This window comes from Hemibagrus wyckioides, linkage group LG19 (genome assembly GCF_019097595.1).
Source record: "Hemibagrus wyckioides isolate EC202008001 linkage group LG19, SWU_Hwy_1.0, whole genome shotgun sequence".
Taxonomy (NCBI): Eukaryota; Metazoa; Chordata; class Actinopteri; order Siluriformes; family Bagridae; genus Hemibagrus; species Hemibagrus wyckioides.
In genome coordinates, this window is record NC_080728.1 from 5,147,779 (window position 1) to 5,167,113 (window position 19,335).

General features: G+C 41.1%; 1 protein-coding gene across 1 annotated transcript; it reads left to right on the forward strand.

Moving 5' to 3' along the window:
• Positions 1 to 423: 423 nt before the first annotated feature.
• ccnd2b (cyclin D2, b) lies at positions 424 to 18,691 on the forward strand. The gene is made up of 5 exons (XM_058417443.1): positions 424 to 989; positions 1,914 to 2,129; positions 10,630 to 10,789; positions 13,795 to 13,943; positions 15,833 to 18,691. The coding sequence occupies exons 1-5, from the start codon at positions 801 to 803 to the stop codon at positions 15,992 to 15,994; spliced, it is 876 nt and encodes a 291-aa protein (XP_058273426.1). The 5' UTR covers positions 424 to 800; the 3' UTR covers positions 15,995 to 18,691.
• The last annotated feature ends 644 nt before the right edge of the window (positions 18,692 to 19,335 follow it).

Genomic DNA, 19,335 nt, shown 5'->3' on the forward strand with positions numbered 1-19,335 from the left:
TTTATTTTTTATTATTATGGAAATATTTTATTATATTGAAGTAAAGGATTGAATCTTGAAAAGCAACATATTTTGGGAGAAGTAATAACAATAACAATAACAATAACAATAATAATAATAATAATAATAATAATAATAATAATAATAGTTGTAACACAATCAATCAATGAGACGAAGGATTATCTTCCTTTTTCCCCAAATGCAAATTCAAGATCTATCAAGAATATTTGTTTATGTGTGAAAAACAAAATACTTATTCATTGTGTTAATAGGTGTTGTTGTTGTTAATAATATTAATAATAATAATAAGTACTAAAGACTTTTTAGTGCCTCCATTTCTAGGAAACCACGGTACTTTATGGGGACTCGTCAACGCGCATGCGCAGAGAGCGAAAAGTTTTTGGGTTTTTTTTCTTTTGCCAAATTTGAGAGGAGAAGAGAAGGAAGGAAGGAGGGGCAGAACAGCCTCGCCTACTGGGTGGTCGTGAAGTTAGTTAAGAGTTCCTCCATGCAAGTGATGGCCCACTGTGGTGGGGAACTCGTGTGTGTGCGCGTGCGTGGCTGTGCGGTGCTGGTCCACTCCGTCGCTTAGGCTTGATGCGCGCGCGCCACAGCGCTGGTACCGAAAGGGAAAGGCCCAGAGAGGGAGAAGGTGGTGATGAGGTTAGAGAAGGACCAAGGCTGCACAGTCCTGTGGCGACCCTGATGCTTGTTTTTAAAGTGTCTCTTTCTCTCTTCATCTTCTTCTTCTTTCTCCTCGTCCCCTGCCGCAGTCACTTTGATACGTGGGTGAACTAAACATGAATTTGTTGTGCAACGAAGGCGTCGTCAAGGGTCAGCTGGACCCCAACATTTACAGCAACGACAGAGTGCTGCAGAGTCTCCTGACAGTCGAGGACTCTTTTCTACCACAAGCTACTTATTTCCAGAACGTGCAGAAAGAAGTGCAGCCCTGCATGAGGAAGATTGTCGCCACTTGGATGTTGGAGGTTGGTGCGCGCGCTCGTGTGTGTGTGTGTGTGTGTGAGAGAGAGTGTTTTCCGCCCTTTTGATATAAATACTCACAAAATGGTGCTCTGAAAACTAACAGGGACATGCATGAGAGACCATCCTGAAAGTCTTTAAACGTGCAATACTTGTTTAGTTTTATTTCTTTATTTTGTAGAAACACAACGTGGAGGATATGTTAGACGGTGTGAACTATATCATAAGTTCTGCCATTAAATCTCTTGTTCTTAATGTCATAGACAATCTACAAGCCACTAAAGTTCATAGGGGGCGGGGCTTAGAGAAGATTGACAGGACTAGAGGAGAGCGCTTGAAAAGTTTTACATGTAGTACACACATTATTGTGAAAGAGCTAATATTTAGAGCTGTGCCTTTTTAGTATGAAATGTATTGCCATTGAATCTCTTTTATAAATACTTAAAGCTGAACAGAAGTGATATATACAGAAGTTACGCTTATATCCCAGTTAAGTCCATATGAGGCAGCTAAAGTGTGTAGAGTAGGCTTTTGTTGACTACATTTAAAGAAGAAGAAAAAAGCTACACCTCTAGCTTTTTCCCAGCCACTGGTGTAACATTAGTCTGCAATTTTTTTTCTTCTTTAAAATCCTTTTCGACTTGACGAATCGCCGAAGCAGCTCGACAGTGTGGGCGGTGTGCAGCTCTTGCGGTCTTGTGCGACTCCATAACTTCCTATGCTGAGTCATAAATAAATGAATTGTCTTCAGTGAGAAGTTGTTTTCCTCTTTCAAGAACAACATTCAACATGACCACTTGGCAGATCAGCAGAGGGCTATTTATGCTTCCATTGTAGAGGATTTTCTCGAAGCCCTCGCACATAATTAGTGGAAATGAATGAGCGTTCGGGTTTGTTTTTGACAGACACTGTGTTCCTTGTTTCCGCAGGTTTGTGAAGTAGAGGAATGTGAGGAAGAAGTTTTCCCTCTGGCTGTCAATTACCTGGACCGATTTCTCTCTCTCGTGCAAACTAAAAAGTCGTGTTTGCAGCTTCTGGCTGCCGCCTGCCTTTTCCTGGCGTCCAAACTGAAATCGTACCGACCCATCTCCGCTAAAAAACTCTGTCTTTACACGGACAACTCCATCACGTCACAAGAGCTGCTGGTAAGACCTGGTGTTGAAGTTATAGACTTGTCAGTCCCTCCAGGACTTCAGAGTGTTGTGACCAAAAATGCTTGATTTTGATGGAGGTTTGTGGGTGTGGCTCCTTCGGATATTGCTGCATTTGCTTGATTTTGCGTTCATGTCTGCAATCACAAAGCAGTGAAATCCCTGAGGGACTGACATGATCATGATCATAATCTGAGGTGTTTTTGTCTCTAGTCTCTTTTCCACTGTATTGTCGAGCTGGGACAATATATGGATTAAATCCTATATCCAAGTATAGAAAGTGTTATCTAAAATGGATCACTGCTGTTTATTCATGCCTGCTCTGCAGCATACTTAACAAATGGCTGCTTTGTGGGCGGAGTCTCGAACCATGTCCACGCTTTGTAGGGACAAGTTCCTCATCTGATGAGTTTCCTGCTCCTCCATGCTTGTTTTTGTCACAGCTCACCACTTATACTAGCTTTCGTGATATTGTCGATATAGATGATATGGAAAAATCTGACTCAATAGGCATTTTATAAGGTTTTACCATACACATCACATCCCACAGACCTAATATAGAGCCAGCGGTTCTGTGCAAGACGTTATATATAAAACCAGACCTACTTAACATCTCTGGACCTCATTTATGAAAATTCACAAAAAAATATTCACTAAACATGTTCCCGACTCCACGGTTGTGCTGGTGTAGTGAGATGAATCGAGACACACTGTTCCCATGATGCACCTGGGTGTACAATCAGCCTCCAGTGTATGTAAAGCCTTGTCCACAAGTAAAAGTACTCATGTCCATAAAAGCCTCTTGCGATAGCGTTTTATGTGCTCGTTTCACAGGTCCTCGCTCTACCTATTAAAAGATGTTATTCGAATACCATGCGCTGTTTTGCTGCCGTTGCTATGGCGATGTGAACAACTTATTGAACGTCCAGGCAAAGGAATGTGGTCTGACAAAACTAGGCTTGCCTGCTAGTTTTATTTTTTTTTTGGGAGTGTGTGTGTGTGTGTATCCTCTTCCCTCTCTGACCTTATTAATATTTACTCTTCCGCTGTCATTTAACATCATCCGCTAAGAAAATGTGTAAAGATGGCAAAAGTAATGGCACCCCATTCCTGGATGTTCCAATGCTTGACACCTCACTGAGTATTATTACATTTTATGGCACGTTTTCTTTATGTAATGTTGATCATTTTAGTGCTTTGTCACTAAGGCACAAGAATGAAGGATTTCAGCTATACGGATCTGAATGAAGGTCTCTTCCTGAAAGTTCGAAGGTGTCTTCCTGAAAGTCACAATTTTGCGATCGCCGAAGTGAACGCAGAATCAATCAGTTGTATCAAATTATCCGTAGATTTGGGTCGAGATGCATCACGTGACACCATTACGCCATACATTCAGCCTCTCTCTTATTCACGTGAGTGGCTCATGACCACAGCTCTCATAGAAACTCATTACATATGTGTCTTAACAGAAAACCCTCTGCTTGCAGTTTCACCAATCGAGTAGTTTTTCTTCAAATTCTCAAAAAGCAAAAGCATTTTTTGTTTTAGCCACAACAATCACACAAAAAAAAGCTTTTGTGAAATCATGGAGGGATTGAATACTACTGTTGAAGCTATGTGTGGTCTTCAGTTTCACCACAAGCTCTTTCAGTTGAACAGAGACTGCAGTGAGAAAGTGAACTGAAAAAACTTGTGATTTTGTTGGAACTGCGCAAAACCAAAGTATTGTGTCCGTAAACGAGAGCAGACCACAAACGCAGAGATGTAATGGGAAAATGACAGGTTGCGTGCGTTATAACAATAGACCTTATTTAACATAATCATAAAGCATGTTTCATGTTGAAATACATGGACCAGGATGACACTGTGAGCAACACTTCACCCTTAATTAAAGCACTTGCTAAATCATCTTAAATTCTCAGCAGGAAATGACTACGCTAGTCATCATGTCTGGATTAAACCGTATCTGCTGGCTTGGTAGAATCAGTCCAGTGAAGCCTGTTTGCTTGATTCACTGTTATATTTTTGCATATAGCGGCTCTAACTTTCTCTCAAGCCGAGCTTGACGACAGGAAAGCAGCAGATGTGTCAGTGGAAACAGAAAAGGCGCTGAGTGTCTTTTGCAGAGACGTCAAGATGCATAAGGCAGCGCAGTGTCTGTAGGGTGCGTGGGTGAAGTGGAGCAGTGGAAATGTGAGAGGCTGACTCAGTCAGTCCCATCTTTCTGCCAAAATCGAAAAAGCTCTTTTCTCTATTGTTTCATTTCCTCTTCGGCTTGGTCGTTCTTCACGCCTTATGAAAGCGTGTTACTGCGGTTTTATGTGTAACAGAGTGCGAGAACCCTGTGAGCTCATGTAGTGAGTGGAATCTGGTGAGTCTGGGAAAATGTGTGTAAGTTCAGGTGAAGCATCATGTTGTTCTTTATTAGCAGGTAACTGATTAGGGAGGTGAGAAAAATGGAAAGAACCAAAAACTAGGAAGTCCCAGAAGAAAGCCTGTGCAAAACATTCTGAAACAGGGGATTTTCCAGTGCTAGGCAAATCACAAGTGAGTAAACTGTCCTTCTCATTGGTCAGATTTCACCTGTTCCCAGCTCAGGCTGGATAGTCAGCAGCTCTGTGAGTTATTCAGGCTTTCTGTTCAGCTGTAGTTGTTATAAATGATCGATTCTGACCAGGAATTTAGATTTCATCCGGACAACACTCTTTCAATTCACCTGTTTGAGAGAGGAGCCGTTACGCAACATTTTAGACTGAAGAAGCGTGATTTGTTTACCCGCGATTCATGTTGCACACTATTAGCAGTTCCCATCATGCATTGCTGTACAGGTTGGTTCGATTGTCCATTGGATCTGGTTGCTTTCCCACCACAAACAAACTGCGCAGATCCAGGCACGATTGCTGTGTTCATACATGTCTTAACAAACCGATTCAAGGAAATAAAATGCACCAGGTTCTGACACTCTGCAAACTGAGCCATGTGTGAAAACACACTTAGACTGACCCAGTCAAAGCCCAGACGAAGAATTCTTCCAGTGAAGAATCTGTAGCAAGAGTTGAAAATTGCTGTTCAGGAGCTGTCTCCATCTGATAACACAGCGTGAGCAGTTTTGCTGAGTTGATTGGGTTAAAACATCACAGTCCAGTCTTCTAGATGTATTTATTTTATGTAAGGTGGTTCTACCAAGTAATGACCCAGAGTCTTTGAATATGTTTAAATAATCTTTGTATCACAATTACAGGTAGTTTGCAGCTACAAGTCTTGGTCATACTGTGGAAATTAGATGGGAATTTAGAACCCCCAGTGTTCAGATCACCTTTTACCAAGTCTTGCCATCCTCTGGATTTCTGGGGTTTTCCCCACCTTTGACTTCTACCTGGCTTTGTAATATCAATTGTTTTTTTCTTTCCCTGCAATTTATTGAACTCTGCACTTGGATTCAGCTACTGCTCTGTGGGGAAAAAGTGGAAAAGATAAAGAGTAAAGCTCTGTATTTATGTAGCTACAATTCACTTATACAGCCACATGACCACATGCTAGCATGTTACCAAGCATGCATACAAAAGATTTCTAGCTACATGCAGGGTTGACAAGTTCCCTGTGATCTCTTAAATATGCATTGTGTAATTTTATTGGGCAAGAGAAGGTTTCTAAAGAAGAAATGGGTGGACCTGAATATGATTTTGCTTTATTATTTATTTATTTATTTAGCTTGCCTCCTCCTCCACACAAAGCTCTGCCCCAGAACCGGTGGTGGTTAGGATGTTGTCAGCATGTTATTACACAAAATCCGGCTCATAATGTTTAATAAGGATGTTCACAAGTGCCATCACTGTCCTTTTTTTTGTAATGGGGAAAAATCTTCTTGATTTGTTATGGGGAAAAAGCCAGCTAGTCAAACAGGTGAAAGCTTTATGCAGATTGACTTTGTATAACTATCCAGGACCAACATGGCTCATTACGCATCATCCTTTTCACCATGAATAGCTAACTCCATCTGGGAAAAGCAGTGCCAGTACTTTCTATGCCTTTACCATGTGTCTTAAGCTTGTTTTCTGAAGCACAGTCTGATTATCTGGCTGCACCGGGTGCTCTTGATTGCTGAAATGAAGGTGCTGGTTGTGGAGGGAGGGGATGACCTTCGATATCTGATTTCTTCATAGACATTCTGACCAACTCTAGCATCAACAAATCAATAACTCGTAGGATTGTAAAGCTACACTCCAGTTACGATTCGATTCAAGGCACGATATTGACTTGGATTTGATTCAATTCCATTCTCAGAACATTTTTAACCAACTTGTCATGAGCAATACAAAACCATGTGCTTTTTCCTCTATTGCACTAACTACATAAAAATTGCTCCAAGCACAGGTATAAGAAATATATATTTCTCTATAAGAAATAGAGCTCCAAAGTCAGCTAAAATGGCCAACCTGGATCTCTGGGGCTGTAGACTGCAGCCCTGTGGTGTTGGTGTTGTTTGTAAGGTGCTGAAGATCCCTGTTTAACGGTTATAACATGTTTCTTTAACCCCATATGCAAATTTTATTGAAAGTCATTTGTTTTGGTCTGGAGTTTTACAAGAACTGATAACTCCCGGTAACTCCCTTTCCACGAAAGTGTGAGTGTCGGCTATGCTATTTAACCCGATGGGGCGTAAAGATCGAGACCTCTAGTGTTCAAACAGTGGAACTGCATTGGATGTCATTTCCGTGATGCTAGTTGACATTTCCAAATGACATCATGCATCATGTTATGCATACGCCCTCATACGCACATACGCCCTCATCCAGAGCGACTTACATTATCATCTCATTTTATACAATTGAGTTAATGAGGGTCAAGGGCCTTGCTCAGGGGCCCAGCAGTGGCAGCTTGGTGGACCTGGGATTCGAACTCGCATCCTTCCCCATCGGTAATCCAACGCCTTAGCTACTAAGCTCCCACATCCCCTATACCCTTACTCAGCAGGTCTGCTTGTGTTGTGCATCTTTATACCTAACTTGGTCATACACTATATTGCCAAAAGTATTCGCTCACCCATCCAAATAATCAGAATCAGGTGTTCCAATCACTTCCATGGCCACAGGTGTATAAAATCAAGCACCTAGGCATGCAGACTGTTTTTACAAACATTTGTGAAAGAATGGGTCGCTCTCAGGAGCTCAGTGAATTCCAGCGTGGAACTGTGATAGGATGCCACCTGTGCAACAAATCCAGTCGTGAAATTTCCTCGCTCCTAAATATTCCACAGTCAACTGTCAGCTGTATTATAAGAATGTGGAAGTGTTTGGGAACGACAGCAACTCAGCCACGAAGTGGTAGGCCACGTAAACTGACGGAGCGGGGTCAGCGGATGCTGAGGCGCATAGTGCAAAGAGGTCGCCAACTTTCTGCAGAGTCAATCGCTACAGACCTCCAAACTTCATGTGGCCTTCAGATTAGCTCAAGAACAGTGCGCAGAGAGCTTCATGGAATGGGTTTCCATGGCCGAGCAGCTGCATCCAAGCCATACATCACCAAGTGCAATGCAAAGCGTCGGATGCAGTGGTGTAAAGCACGCCGCCACTGGACTCTAGAGCAGTGGAGACGCGTTCTCTGGAGTGACGAATCGTGCTTCTCCATCTGGCAATCTGATGGACGAGTCTGGGTTTGGCGGTTGCCAGGAGAACGGTACTTGTCTGACTGCATTGTGCCAAGTGTAAAGTTTGGTGGAGGGGGGATTATGGTGTGGGGTTGTTTTTCAGGAGCTGGGCTTGGCCCCTTAGTTCCAGTGAAAGGAACTCTGAATGCTTCAGCATACCAAGACATTTTGGACAATTCCATGCTCCCAACTTTGTGGGAACAGTTTGGAGCTGGCCCCTTCCTCTTCCAACATGACTGTGCACCAGTGCACAAAGCAAGGTCCATAAAGACATGGATGACAGAGTCTGGTGTGGATGAACTTGACTGGCCTGCACAGAGTCCTGACCTCAACCCGATAGAACACCTTTGGGATGAATTAGAGCGGAGACTGAGAGCCAGGCCTTCTCATCTAACATCAGTGTGTGACCTCACAAATGCGCTTCTGGAAGAATGGTCAAAAATTCCCATAAACACACTCCTAAACCTTGTGGACAGCCTTCCCAGAAGAGTTGAAGCTGTTATAGCTGCAACGGGTGGACCGACATCATATTGAACCCTGTGGATTAGGAATGGGATGTCACTTAAGTTCATATGCGAGTCAAGGCAGGTGAGCGAATACTTTTGGCAATATAGTGTACTTGGTCAAGTGTTCTTGATCATAGATAAACCACTCCGATTGCGGAAGCAGGGCTTCATGTATCTGGGCACAGATGAGAGATGGTGTCAAGGAATAAACAAAGATTCCAAAGTTCAGTGTAGTTCAGCTCGTAATCACTGGATCCAAATTCTGTCTAGTGCCCCATTACACAACATGCACTCTTGTTGCTTGCTATAGCGATGTGAAAGCCCTTGTTAATCAGATCGATCTTTGCTAATCATAGATTCACAGACTGTACGCCATCCAAGAATAGCATGCCCAAGCATATATTTCAGTAGCACCATGAGTCTAGAACACATTCAGAAGTGGTTTTTACAAACATATCCTCCCCAATGCTGATACTGATGCACACATTTATATGTTTGAGATGACTAACCGGCCATCGGCTGCCTTCCTTTGTGGCCGGTGGCACTTCCTCAGTAAACTACTTAACAAATAGAAAAAGCAGAAGCTGCTGCTTTGCCACGCTTGGTGTGTTTCCGTCATGTATATCAGCTGTGGAGGATTTCTCAGAAGTCTGCCTGTAGGAAGGAAGTGTGTTTGTTACAAGAGGAAGGAGAGCTAGCTTTTAGTTTAGCCATTATTAGAACGAGGTGGTTTGCACCGCTTGTTGTCCTGACTTCATCGTTTGCCTGTGTTAAAGTTTCAGAAGTTGATTGGTTACGGAATGGAAACTTTCAACCTCTCAGTTCTGCCCTGACCTCACATGGGGTCACTTAAAATGTGCTGCTCTTTATTTATAATGCAGTTCCATGCATAAAAAATGGCTTGCATAGTATTTAATAATAATAAAAAACTGATTGACTTATCTAAGATTATGACCTTATTCAGTTTGAGCTATTTAAGTCCATTTTGCCCCAGAGCACAACGGTGACACGTCCAAACGACTATTTGAAATAAAAATAAGCTTGTTTTCTCATGGTCAGAGTGGTCCCCGTTCACATTAGATTTTTGTCGTGTATGACCATCATCTTCCCAGCATGTTTCAGTCTGTTCCCTGCTGCGGCATCGTCCACTGTGGCACTGGCAAAAAACCCAAACCTAGTGAAAGTTCTGACTGCACAGCGAGCAAAAGAAGTGAACAACTAATTCGATTTGCAAACTTTATTATAAAGAATGTTCAGAAAGTATTCAAACCTCTTCAGTTGTACACACATTATAGTACTGTAGATTTTATTTAGAGTGACGTTCTTGGCCATGAATCCACTCACTCTAATCCAAATCGAGTCCTTCTTAAGATTCTTTAAACTTTGGACACCTTCATTCAGGTTTCTCCCGTTATTCCTCTACCATTAGTGTCTCCAGAGACGTTCTATAAAGTTCAGGTCTGGGCTCAAGGATAGTGTGAGGCTTGTCCAGAGCCACTCCAGCAGTATTGGCTGTATGTTTTGTGTTTTTGCTGAAAGGTAAACCTCTGTCCCAGTGTGGACTCTATTGTGTTGTGGCTCCATTTATCCATCTGTCCATTCTGACCCTGATGCTGAAAAGTATCCTGTAGTACAATGCTGCCACCACCATGCTTCACCAAATCTTTATCTCAAAGCTCTTGGAGTCCTCTACTTTTCACTCTGTACAGCCACACTACCATAAAGCCTTGATTAAAGGAGTATGTCTGAGTTAGTTGTTCTGGCAGGTTCTGTGCAGGATTTCTGAAGCTCCGTTAGAGTAGCCTTTGGGTACTTAGTAACTGAGTGGTCAGGGACTTGACCAGGTTTGTTAAGAGAGAGAGAAAGAGTCCTGATTGTTCCAAACTTCAACCATTTAGAAATAGTTTCATGCCTTTGCCCAGATCTTATGCCGAGGTCCTTGGACTTCATCACCTGGTCTTTGGTTTGACCTGCACAGTAAATTGTGGGATCTTATACTCAAAGGTGTGTGCCTTTGTAAATTAAGTATAGTCAATTCAATTTGCCAGAGGCGGACTATAATTAAGGTCCAGAGTCGTTTCAAGTTAATGAAAGCAAACAGGATGCTCCTGAGCTCAGTTTCAGACGCCTTCAGCCAAGGGTCTTGGCTAAATCCCTAAAGTGACAAAATCAGGTTTTTCTTTTCAATAAATTTGCAAAAATGCATGTCTAAAAATGGATTATCAGTATTTTTGTCTGTGGATTAATGTCCCAAAATGTTAATTTAATCCATTTTAAATTAAAAAATATATATATTTATATATATATATATATCTGTCTTCCTGTCATCTCTCTTTTCTAGGAATGGGAACTGGTAGTTCTGGGAAAATTGAAGTGGAACCTGGCAGCTGTTACACCTCACGACTTCATAGAGCACATCCTGCTCAAGCTCTCCTTACCTAAGGACAGAGTGACGCTGATTCGAAAACATGCACAGACTTTCATTGCCCTTTGTGCCACAGGTACTACAAGTATAAATACACAGACACAAGACATTCATCAATTCTGAGAATAGCACTTCATTTGGTCATATGGTAGATTTATGTAATTTACTGGGTTGGGTTTTTTTTTTTTTTTTTTTTGGTAAACAGTCAACATGTGCAGCCAAAAAATCAGGTCATGGAATCTTGCCGGATATTGTACCGGTTGTTTACGCTCACACGTGTCACTCTAAAGACAGACAGCCAGTGTATGCAACACTAACACAATCCAGGGCTCACAACCAGGGCTGCAGTTGCTGTTTATGACACAACAACAGTGCAGGAGTGGTGCAGTTACTGCTTCTGGTTTAGAATGTGCGACAAATCAGTCTCTAAATTCAGACTTTCATGAAGCTCCACCATTCCCCGCATGTCATATTCTAAACCAATCATACCTAATATGATTATTTGCCAACTCTGGATGCAGAATGAAGTTAAAACATGATCCGTATTCAGACTTGTGCTCTGTAGGGACCTGGGGTTATTGATTATACACAAGTCACTGATGTGGCAGGAGTTTCTTGGTTCTGTTTGCACCATCAGCTTTTAGAAGAAGATTAAAATATACAAATAAGACATGAAGAAAAGTTAAATAATAAATACAGTTTGTATGAGATTAATGCTGAGGCGGTGATTGGTGTGGGTGTAATGATGCACTCCAGTCATGATTCACTTCAAGATACAGTTTGATTCAGGAATATTTTAAACAATATTTACAAGCTGCACTCAGAGCAATCTGTATTTGGCTCCATTCATCAGTTCTGATCCTGATGCCGAGAAGCACCCCAAAATATGATGCTCCCACCACCATGCTTCAACATAGTGATTGCATTACCAGTTGAGAGTTATCTGGGTGTTTATGATGGATGAAGCACTTTGGGGTTCTATTTAAAGTTCATTTTCTGACTCCGTACAACCGAGAGTCATTTCTGCCTGTCCTTTACCATATTTAAGTGAAAGAAAATGATGACTGAAAAGACTTAATTCAGAATCATGCAATGCAGAACAGTTTGGATTTTTATTTGTATGAAGCTAAAAAATCAAAACTTGCTACAAACAGATGTTGTATGTTGTAAATAAATTGTACTAAAGGTTTACCAAGATGTAAAAATAAATAAATACATTTCTAAATTCTTACAAAAACTTGATGTGGGTGATTCTATTGAAACATAGTGATCTCTGTAGCAGCATCTGAAGCGATGTTTCAGACAGAAATAGAGCTCCAAAGTAGGCTAAAATGCTCGGCTTCTGTATTTCATCTCCCGACCTCCGTGTCATTTAAAAGCTACTGAAGAGCTCTTTTTATTGGTTATAATGTGGTTGTGTAACCTTATAACCTATAATGCATTTCAGTCACTGTAATCAAGGTCACTTCACAAGCGTAGCTGCTTAATGCTGGAGGCTCTACATGAACGAATGCAGTCATGGGACCAGACAGCATCTATATATCTTAACTCTATGGGATTTGGGGCCTCTAGTGTTCAGACAGTGCAGTTGCAGTAGACGCTTTATTAATTGATTTCTGATTTAACGGACATCGTCACATAAGTCATCAGTGTCCCGACGTTACATTTCACCATTAAGAATTAGACTATTATTCACGCTGCTGCTGTTGCCGGTCACTTTGAACCAGCCGACTAGTAGCCCGATGTATAGAGAGTATAGGCTTCTTTAATACTTTTAGCCATCAGCTTCAGTTCTCTTTGCAGAAGCAGGTCCCTTTATTTTCCACACTAAAACTAAAACTGCTCACTAATGCCATCTCAACACATCAGAGTTATATTAGAATCATTATTATTAGTATTATTATTTGGAGTGTAACATTAACAGGCCAGAAGTTTAGGGGGTGGTGGAAATACTGGCTGCAGCAGAACAGAGCAAGGAATTTGTCTGAATAAACAGATTTGTTTGTTGAGGAGAAACAGTGCATCATTTATGTTTCTTATCTCCCACTTTGTGAGCATCAGCTTCCAGTCTGTGGACTGCTCCTGAGATCTAAAACTGCTTGATCTATAAATTGGGAAATTATTGATAGGGGCTTTAACTTCCCAATGTATATAGTGTCTGTGTTGCTGAAGAGAAGCAAAAAAGATTGTACAGCTTGGCTAGCCCTGCATCTATGCAGTAACTCTAAAGGCTTGAAAATATTTTTTTCCCTAATATGGCAGCAGAAAAGTGAGGGTCGCTCGTCTTCATACAGCCCGTCTAAGACGAGTAGGGAAGTCTGTCTTTTTCTGGAGGTCTTATCTTATTTTTGTGTCAGTGGGAATAGTTTCCTGCTTTGGGTGTGTTCCTGCAGGCCCGCGTCTATTCATAAAACCTATAAACCCAGCGAAAGACGGCCACAGCAAAGAGCCGCGCCACTGCTTTTGGGAGTAAATGTAAATGTTTGGGGTTTTCTTTTCGTGTTTGGATATGTAGTTCTCATGGCATGAGACGCAGCCCACGGCACAGCTGGCTTACTCTCTGCGTGTTTATCCAAGCCTGTCTGTCACATCCTCCACAGCCTCTGAGAAAAGAAACGCTGATTTGTAACTCGATACCCGACTTCACCGAGTTAAGGTTAAGGATAGTCATGTAGATAGTGTTTGAGTTCAGTTTTTTGGGGGGGTTTCGTCTGTCTGTGTGTAAAGCTGAACAGATGACGGAAAGAAAACCCTTCAAATATGTGCGAGGGTGGAGGAGGAAGGACGAAGGCTCTACTTTCTGTTTTTCTAATCACAGCTGCATCTTTGAGGAAAAAGGCATGATGCAGAGATGTACGAGTCAGGTTGAGGTTCTCAGCCGAATTCAGAGCAGATGTGAGAAACGCTGGAGAGCGATCAAGTCTCCTCAAGCCGTCTCTCCCACCCCTGCCCTCTCGTATCTCGCAGACTAGAGGTTATTAGCCTGGTTGTTTGTCTGCAGGGAGCTTTGTCGATTCACAGGTGGAAGGTTTGCTTGCCTTGCGTGCTCTGTTTCATGTTCTCTGATGACTCTCTTTTCAGATCACAGCTTTGCGATGTATCCTCCCTCCATGGTCGCCGCAGGGAGCATCGGCGCTGCGGTGTGTGGACTCCAGATCAGCTGCATGGAGAGCAGTGTTTGGGGGGAGAGCGTGACTGAACTGCTGGCCAAAATCACCCATATTGAAGTAGTAAGTGTCTCACACACACATCCTGTCCCAGCCAGTATGTTCATTGTTACAGCCAGACACAGCCTTTTGCTGGATATTAAATGAAGTTTACTATCTTAGTCTTATAAAGGAGAATAATTCTTCACACAGTCACATGGCCTGGGATGAGCTTTCATTTGTCTCTTAATTCTTAATGGTCAGTGTGAGATGTTTTTCCCACAGAATTTTCGTGGTTGAAGATAAACACCTTCAAGCTTTATGCTTATGAACAAGCACTTGGGGCATCTCAGAGAGTGGCATTGGGTTTACAATTTGTGTGGACTAACTGTTTTTGGGAACTTTTTTTTTTTTTTAATATATTGCCCCTAGTAGGCTAGGAAAAATCCGAAATACTTGGGGCTTTAAGAATTTGTATTTTTTCGTGATTGTCTGTATTCATATGAGGCATTAAACCAACACTGTGGAGTGACATGGCACAACAAAACGGGCACAAGTTCCATGTTTGGCCTCCAGTTAAAAGCTTTCAGTAAATTAAAGTATTATTCAGTAGACTTAAAGAAAAATAATAGACAAGGATGACAAATGTGGTTAGCCTTTTTCAGAGATCCATACTGACCTTTATTCTAAAACTGAACAAAGTTCATGTTCTGGCTTCGTCTGATTTCTTCACTTGATCTCAGGCTCTGAACCAAATAAGCCCGAGTCTTTGCAGTGATTTAAGTTCTGCCATTCCAGAGAACTCCTCGAGCGTTCTGAAATACAGCTCTGATGTTTGTGTGATGTTTGGTGACTGTTGGTGTTTCCACTAGTTGCATATTGAAGCTATTTACATTTCATGATGAGAGCCTGTAGGGTTTGGCTGCGGCTCTAAGTTGGCGGCTGTAAAGCGATGTGTGCATGTGTCTGTGTGCGTGTGGGCTCGGAGGTAAATTGCTTGCTTCTCGGTGTGTGTCTGCATCGGTCGTCATTTGTGTGTGTGTGTATGTGTGTCTGTGTGTGTGTGTGTGTGTGTGTGTGAGTGCAGCGATGGAGGAATGTGTGCGCCGGCATTCTTGTGGCCAGACATAGGCCTCCACTTCTCATGGCTAAGGCTTATGGCTCACCGCTCTTCAACCGAAACACACACACACATCCTTCCATGCCTCATTTTTTCCCATGTTGTGTTACCTTATAAAGAAACTGAACATTATTGTACCTTTAGCTTTGAAAAGAGCCACAAGGTTTCAGCTTGGAACCAACAAACTTGCTGAAACCTGACCTCAAGCTTTAAAGAATGTGATCATGACCCAGGATCAAAGCACAGCGCAGGCTCAGGTACAGTGCAGTCGGGAGTACATAAATGCTCCTGATCATGACAGAAAGAACTAGAGGGAGAACAGACCAAAAGGAATGCCACAAATCACATACTTTAGTATAAGCAGTGTGAGTGGTGTGTTCACTAAGACTCCAAGAAGAAGAAGAAGAAGTGCACTTCAAGAACCCATTGCTGCAAATGATGCACTTTTTCAACCGAAGAACAAATGTGGAATGTTGGACACTTCACGCTCTCAACACTCACAGCTTGTTTACGTCATAGAAGAGGGGCGGGGATACCAGGCGCTGACGCTGGCTGGGGAAAAAAAAAGTGTTCAAGATGGCCGACGACACTCCGGTGGACAAAACATCTTACACATGTCTTTTACATTAGTTTACACTTTTAACCAGTATTCTGCTAAAGCTAGTGGCACATTATGTGCCGTAGTAAAATAGACAATATCACCCTTCTAACAGACACTAGAGCCTAGAGTGCATAGTGTGTAGTAAGTCATATGGAACGCAGCTCAAGAGATATTAAACACGTGTCTGAGAAAGCCATGGAGATTTGTATGTACCTGTTTTTAACACACCGTTCCCCTCTTTCCCCCTTTCAGGATTGTCTGAAGTCGTGTCAGGAAAAGATCGAGCAACTGCTGGCTCACAACCTCCGAGAAAGCCAGCAGCACAAGCATCCGGAGGGCGGGGCCAACAAAAAAGAGGTGGAGCCTCAGAGCCAGTCCTACACACCGACAGACGTGCGCGACGTCAATTTATGATGCCTTTTCACCCTCGTAACCAGCAGAATTCGTTGATCTGGGGGGAGAAAAAAGAAGCAATTATACTTATCTATTTTAATAATTATAGCTAATAATTTTATCCATATAACTTATAAATCTATAATATATTTATATAAACAGCACAGAGTTTAAAGTAGTATGAGAAGTACAGGAAATATGTATGAAAGCAATATTTTAGAAATTAATGATTTTTTTTTTTTGTAAAAGAGAATAATAAAGGAGAATTTATGCTTATGTACATGTATACTTGAAAAACTAAAATTGCAATTATTATTCGTTTTATTACTATTATATTTGCTATTATTATGAAGGTGTTACACCATACTAGGTAGTGTCACAGTGATTAAATTCGTGACTACTACACGAGGGAGAAGCGTATCGTGCACGCTAGCCACGTTTCGAGCGAACGGGATAGCTGCACTGCTGCGAGTGCTGATCCCCACAAAACAATTTTCCAGCCAAAATTTATTCCAGGCCAAAGACTAATACTGCCTTACAGAACAGCAGTGTCTCTGTGAAGGCAGGACTGAGAGCGCTGCAGGGCAGGACGGTGGCCGATGAATCGATCCGAAGCCGTTTGTAGTTTGCAGGTACAATAGTGGAAGCAGGAAGGAATAATCCCTAATGATGCACAGTGTACAAGTTTCTATTGAAGTATAGGGGATAAAAACACTGCAGATTCGAAGGAAGGTTCAAGGGTCAAGCTTCTGTGAGACTCATGTAAGTAAACGGAGTAGAGAGAAAACAGGAAGTGAGTGACAATGAGAAAGGAAAGGAAAGTCGGTGAGGTGGTGGAATATGCAGAATCGCAGTAACGGTGCAGAGAGTAAGAGGCTTCTTTAAGGAACAGGACATGGGGACTGTCGCACAGTATCCTGGTTTGAAATCTTATAGCAAGTCCATCAACTTCACACAACTCATCAGTTATTGATTATTTCCTGCGAGAGATTTTAAGGAAAAACCAAAACAAAAAAAAACTGCACTTTTTTCCCCATTATTCCAGAATTAGTACCATGTACAAGGAAATAAATAGAGGCTATTTTTTTCTAATTAATTTTTATCTCTTTTTTTTTTTTTTTTTTTTTTTTTTAAGGTAATTTTAAGTTATTTTCTATTCTGGGGCTGGTTTCCCATCGTGTTAGGTATACTTGCAGGGTTTACTAGTAAGCATTACCCAAAGGTAGCAATCGGAAAGTTGTGCTAAAATATTATTTTATTTTATTTTTTACATTTTATTTTAATCTTTTTATTTTAATTTTTTTCCAAGGATTTGCACCATGCAGGTTTAGATAGCATAATATTAAATTGATCTCGTAGTTTTCGTAGTGGTTTTTATCTTTTGCCAGTGTCTTAACGGCTCATTATATATAAAAAAAAATTTTATTATTTTTTTTTTTGTACTTGAATTTCACTCTTGCTGATTCACCTCAAAACATCAGTTAAATTTCTATGCAAATGTTTATTTAAAAAGAAAAAAAGCAAACAAAAAAGATGATAAATGTGTGTAGTAATATGCTGTTAAACACCAATTTACATTCCAGAACATTTACCATATGTATGCTCTACTGTAGTCTTATGAGACCATATAAGATTTATATCAGCTCTCTCTCTCTCTCTCTCTTTTCTCTCTCTCTCTCTCTCTCTCTCTCTCTCTCTCTCTCTCTCTTTGTGTTTTTTTCCTGTCATAAGATTCTAAAGATATGCTGCTAAAATAAAAAAAAAAAAAGAGCTTTTTTTTTTTTTTTTGGTCTTACACCGTTCCACTTTTTGTGCTGCTACAACATGATTATTTTTGTATGCTAGCTTGAGCTTTATTTTTAAGGACCTGCTGGAGTGGAAGGTGAAGCAAGCTTGGGGTTCAGGTGCGAGCGCTCGGCGTCCAATCAGGTTCCTTTCTGCATGTCTGGTGCTGTTGTTGTTAATGCTCTTTTGCTTCTTGACAGCAATAAGAAAAGAAAAACCAGGAACGCTTGCTGCTTCACTTCTTCTTGGTTGTGTAAGTTGATCAGGGAGCTCCTGCTGCCAGCTGTATTGCGGCCTTGGCTGCTGTCCCGTTTCTTGTCATTGGTTTACTTTCGGCTCTCTGATCAGGCTTGGTAAAGTCACTCGTCTTTTGATAAGACTTTTAACGATGAGGACGGTTCCCCTTCCAGTCCTGATCTGGTGGTTCATGCACGACAGGAGCAGTGTTTTGTTTTGTTTTGTTTTTTTCCCTTTCTCACCTTTTCATGCAATTTACAGATGAAATTGTGTATTTTTTTTTAATATATAACTTTATGAACTTAATTGTAATTGCCTATGTCAAACCTTTTCTCTCTCCATTTTTGCTCGGTTATACTGTACGTTTGTCCACATTCCAGTCTATATCTAGTAATTATAAATCAGTGTGTGACATGGGCAATAAATAATAACTATATCTTTTATACATAGTATACAAAAAAAGAAATATATATGTTTTGTTTTCTTACATGTATTGGATGCCGAAATGGATTACAGCAATGTAATATGCTACAATTCGCAATTGACATCAACAGCCAAAGGTTTAGGAAAGAACAAGATAAATGTTATTTTTTAAAAAAAGAAAATCTGGTTATAAACTTGAGAATGAGATTAGTGCCTGTTACACTTTTCCTCTGTTCAATAAAGTTCAATGGGACACGTTTGTTGTTTAAGTGTGTGTTTTGTGTCTGTCTGAGATTAAAGTAGGGTTAGGTGTAGGTGTATAGAGGGATAATACAGATCTCATTTACAGATTTGATCCATTAACACTAGCTTGTTAACTTCTTGCTTATCTTGCCCTTCTACTTTGTATAAACGATGTGATTTCTTCTTCTTCATCATCATCATCAGTGAAAGCTTTTTGTCAGTTAGATGGTAAAGTTGTTATAAATTGTTTCAAGGTATAAAGCATTGATTTTTTTTTTTTTTTTTTTGGAAGATGGTCACTAGTTTGATCTGACTTACATTAATGTTTATTACATACATACATGCACTATATTGCTGAAAGTTTTGGGACACCCCTCCAGTTCAGGTGTTGTTTTTCAGGGGTTGGGCTTGGTCCCTTAGTTCCAGTTCATCCCAAAGGTGTTCTATCAGGTTGAGGTCAGGACTCTGTGCAGGCCAGTCATGTAACTTGGTCATCCATGTCTTTATGGAGCTTGCTTTGTGCCCTGGTGTACAGTCATGTTGGAACAGGAAGGGGTCATCCCCAAACTGTTCCCACAAAGTTGGGAACATAAAATCCATAATGTCTAAAATGTCTTGGTATGAAGCTGAAGCATTAAGAGTTCCTTTCACTGGAACTAAGTGGCCAAGCCCAA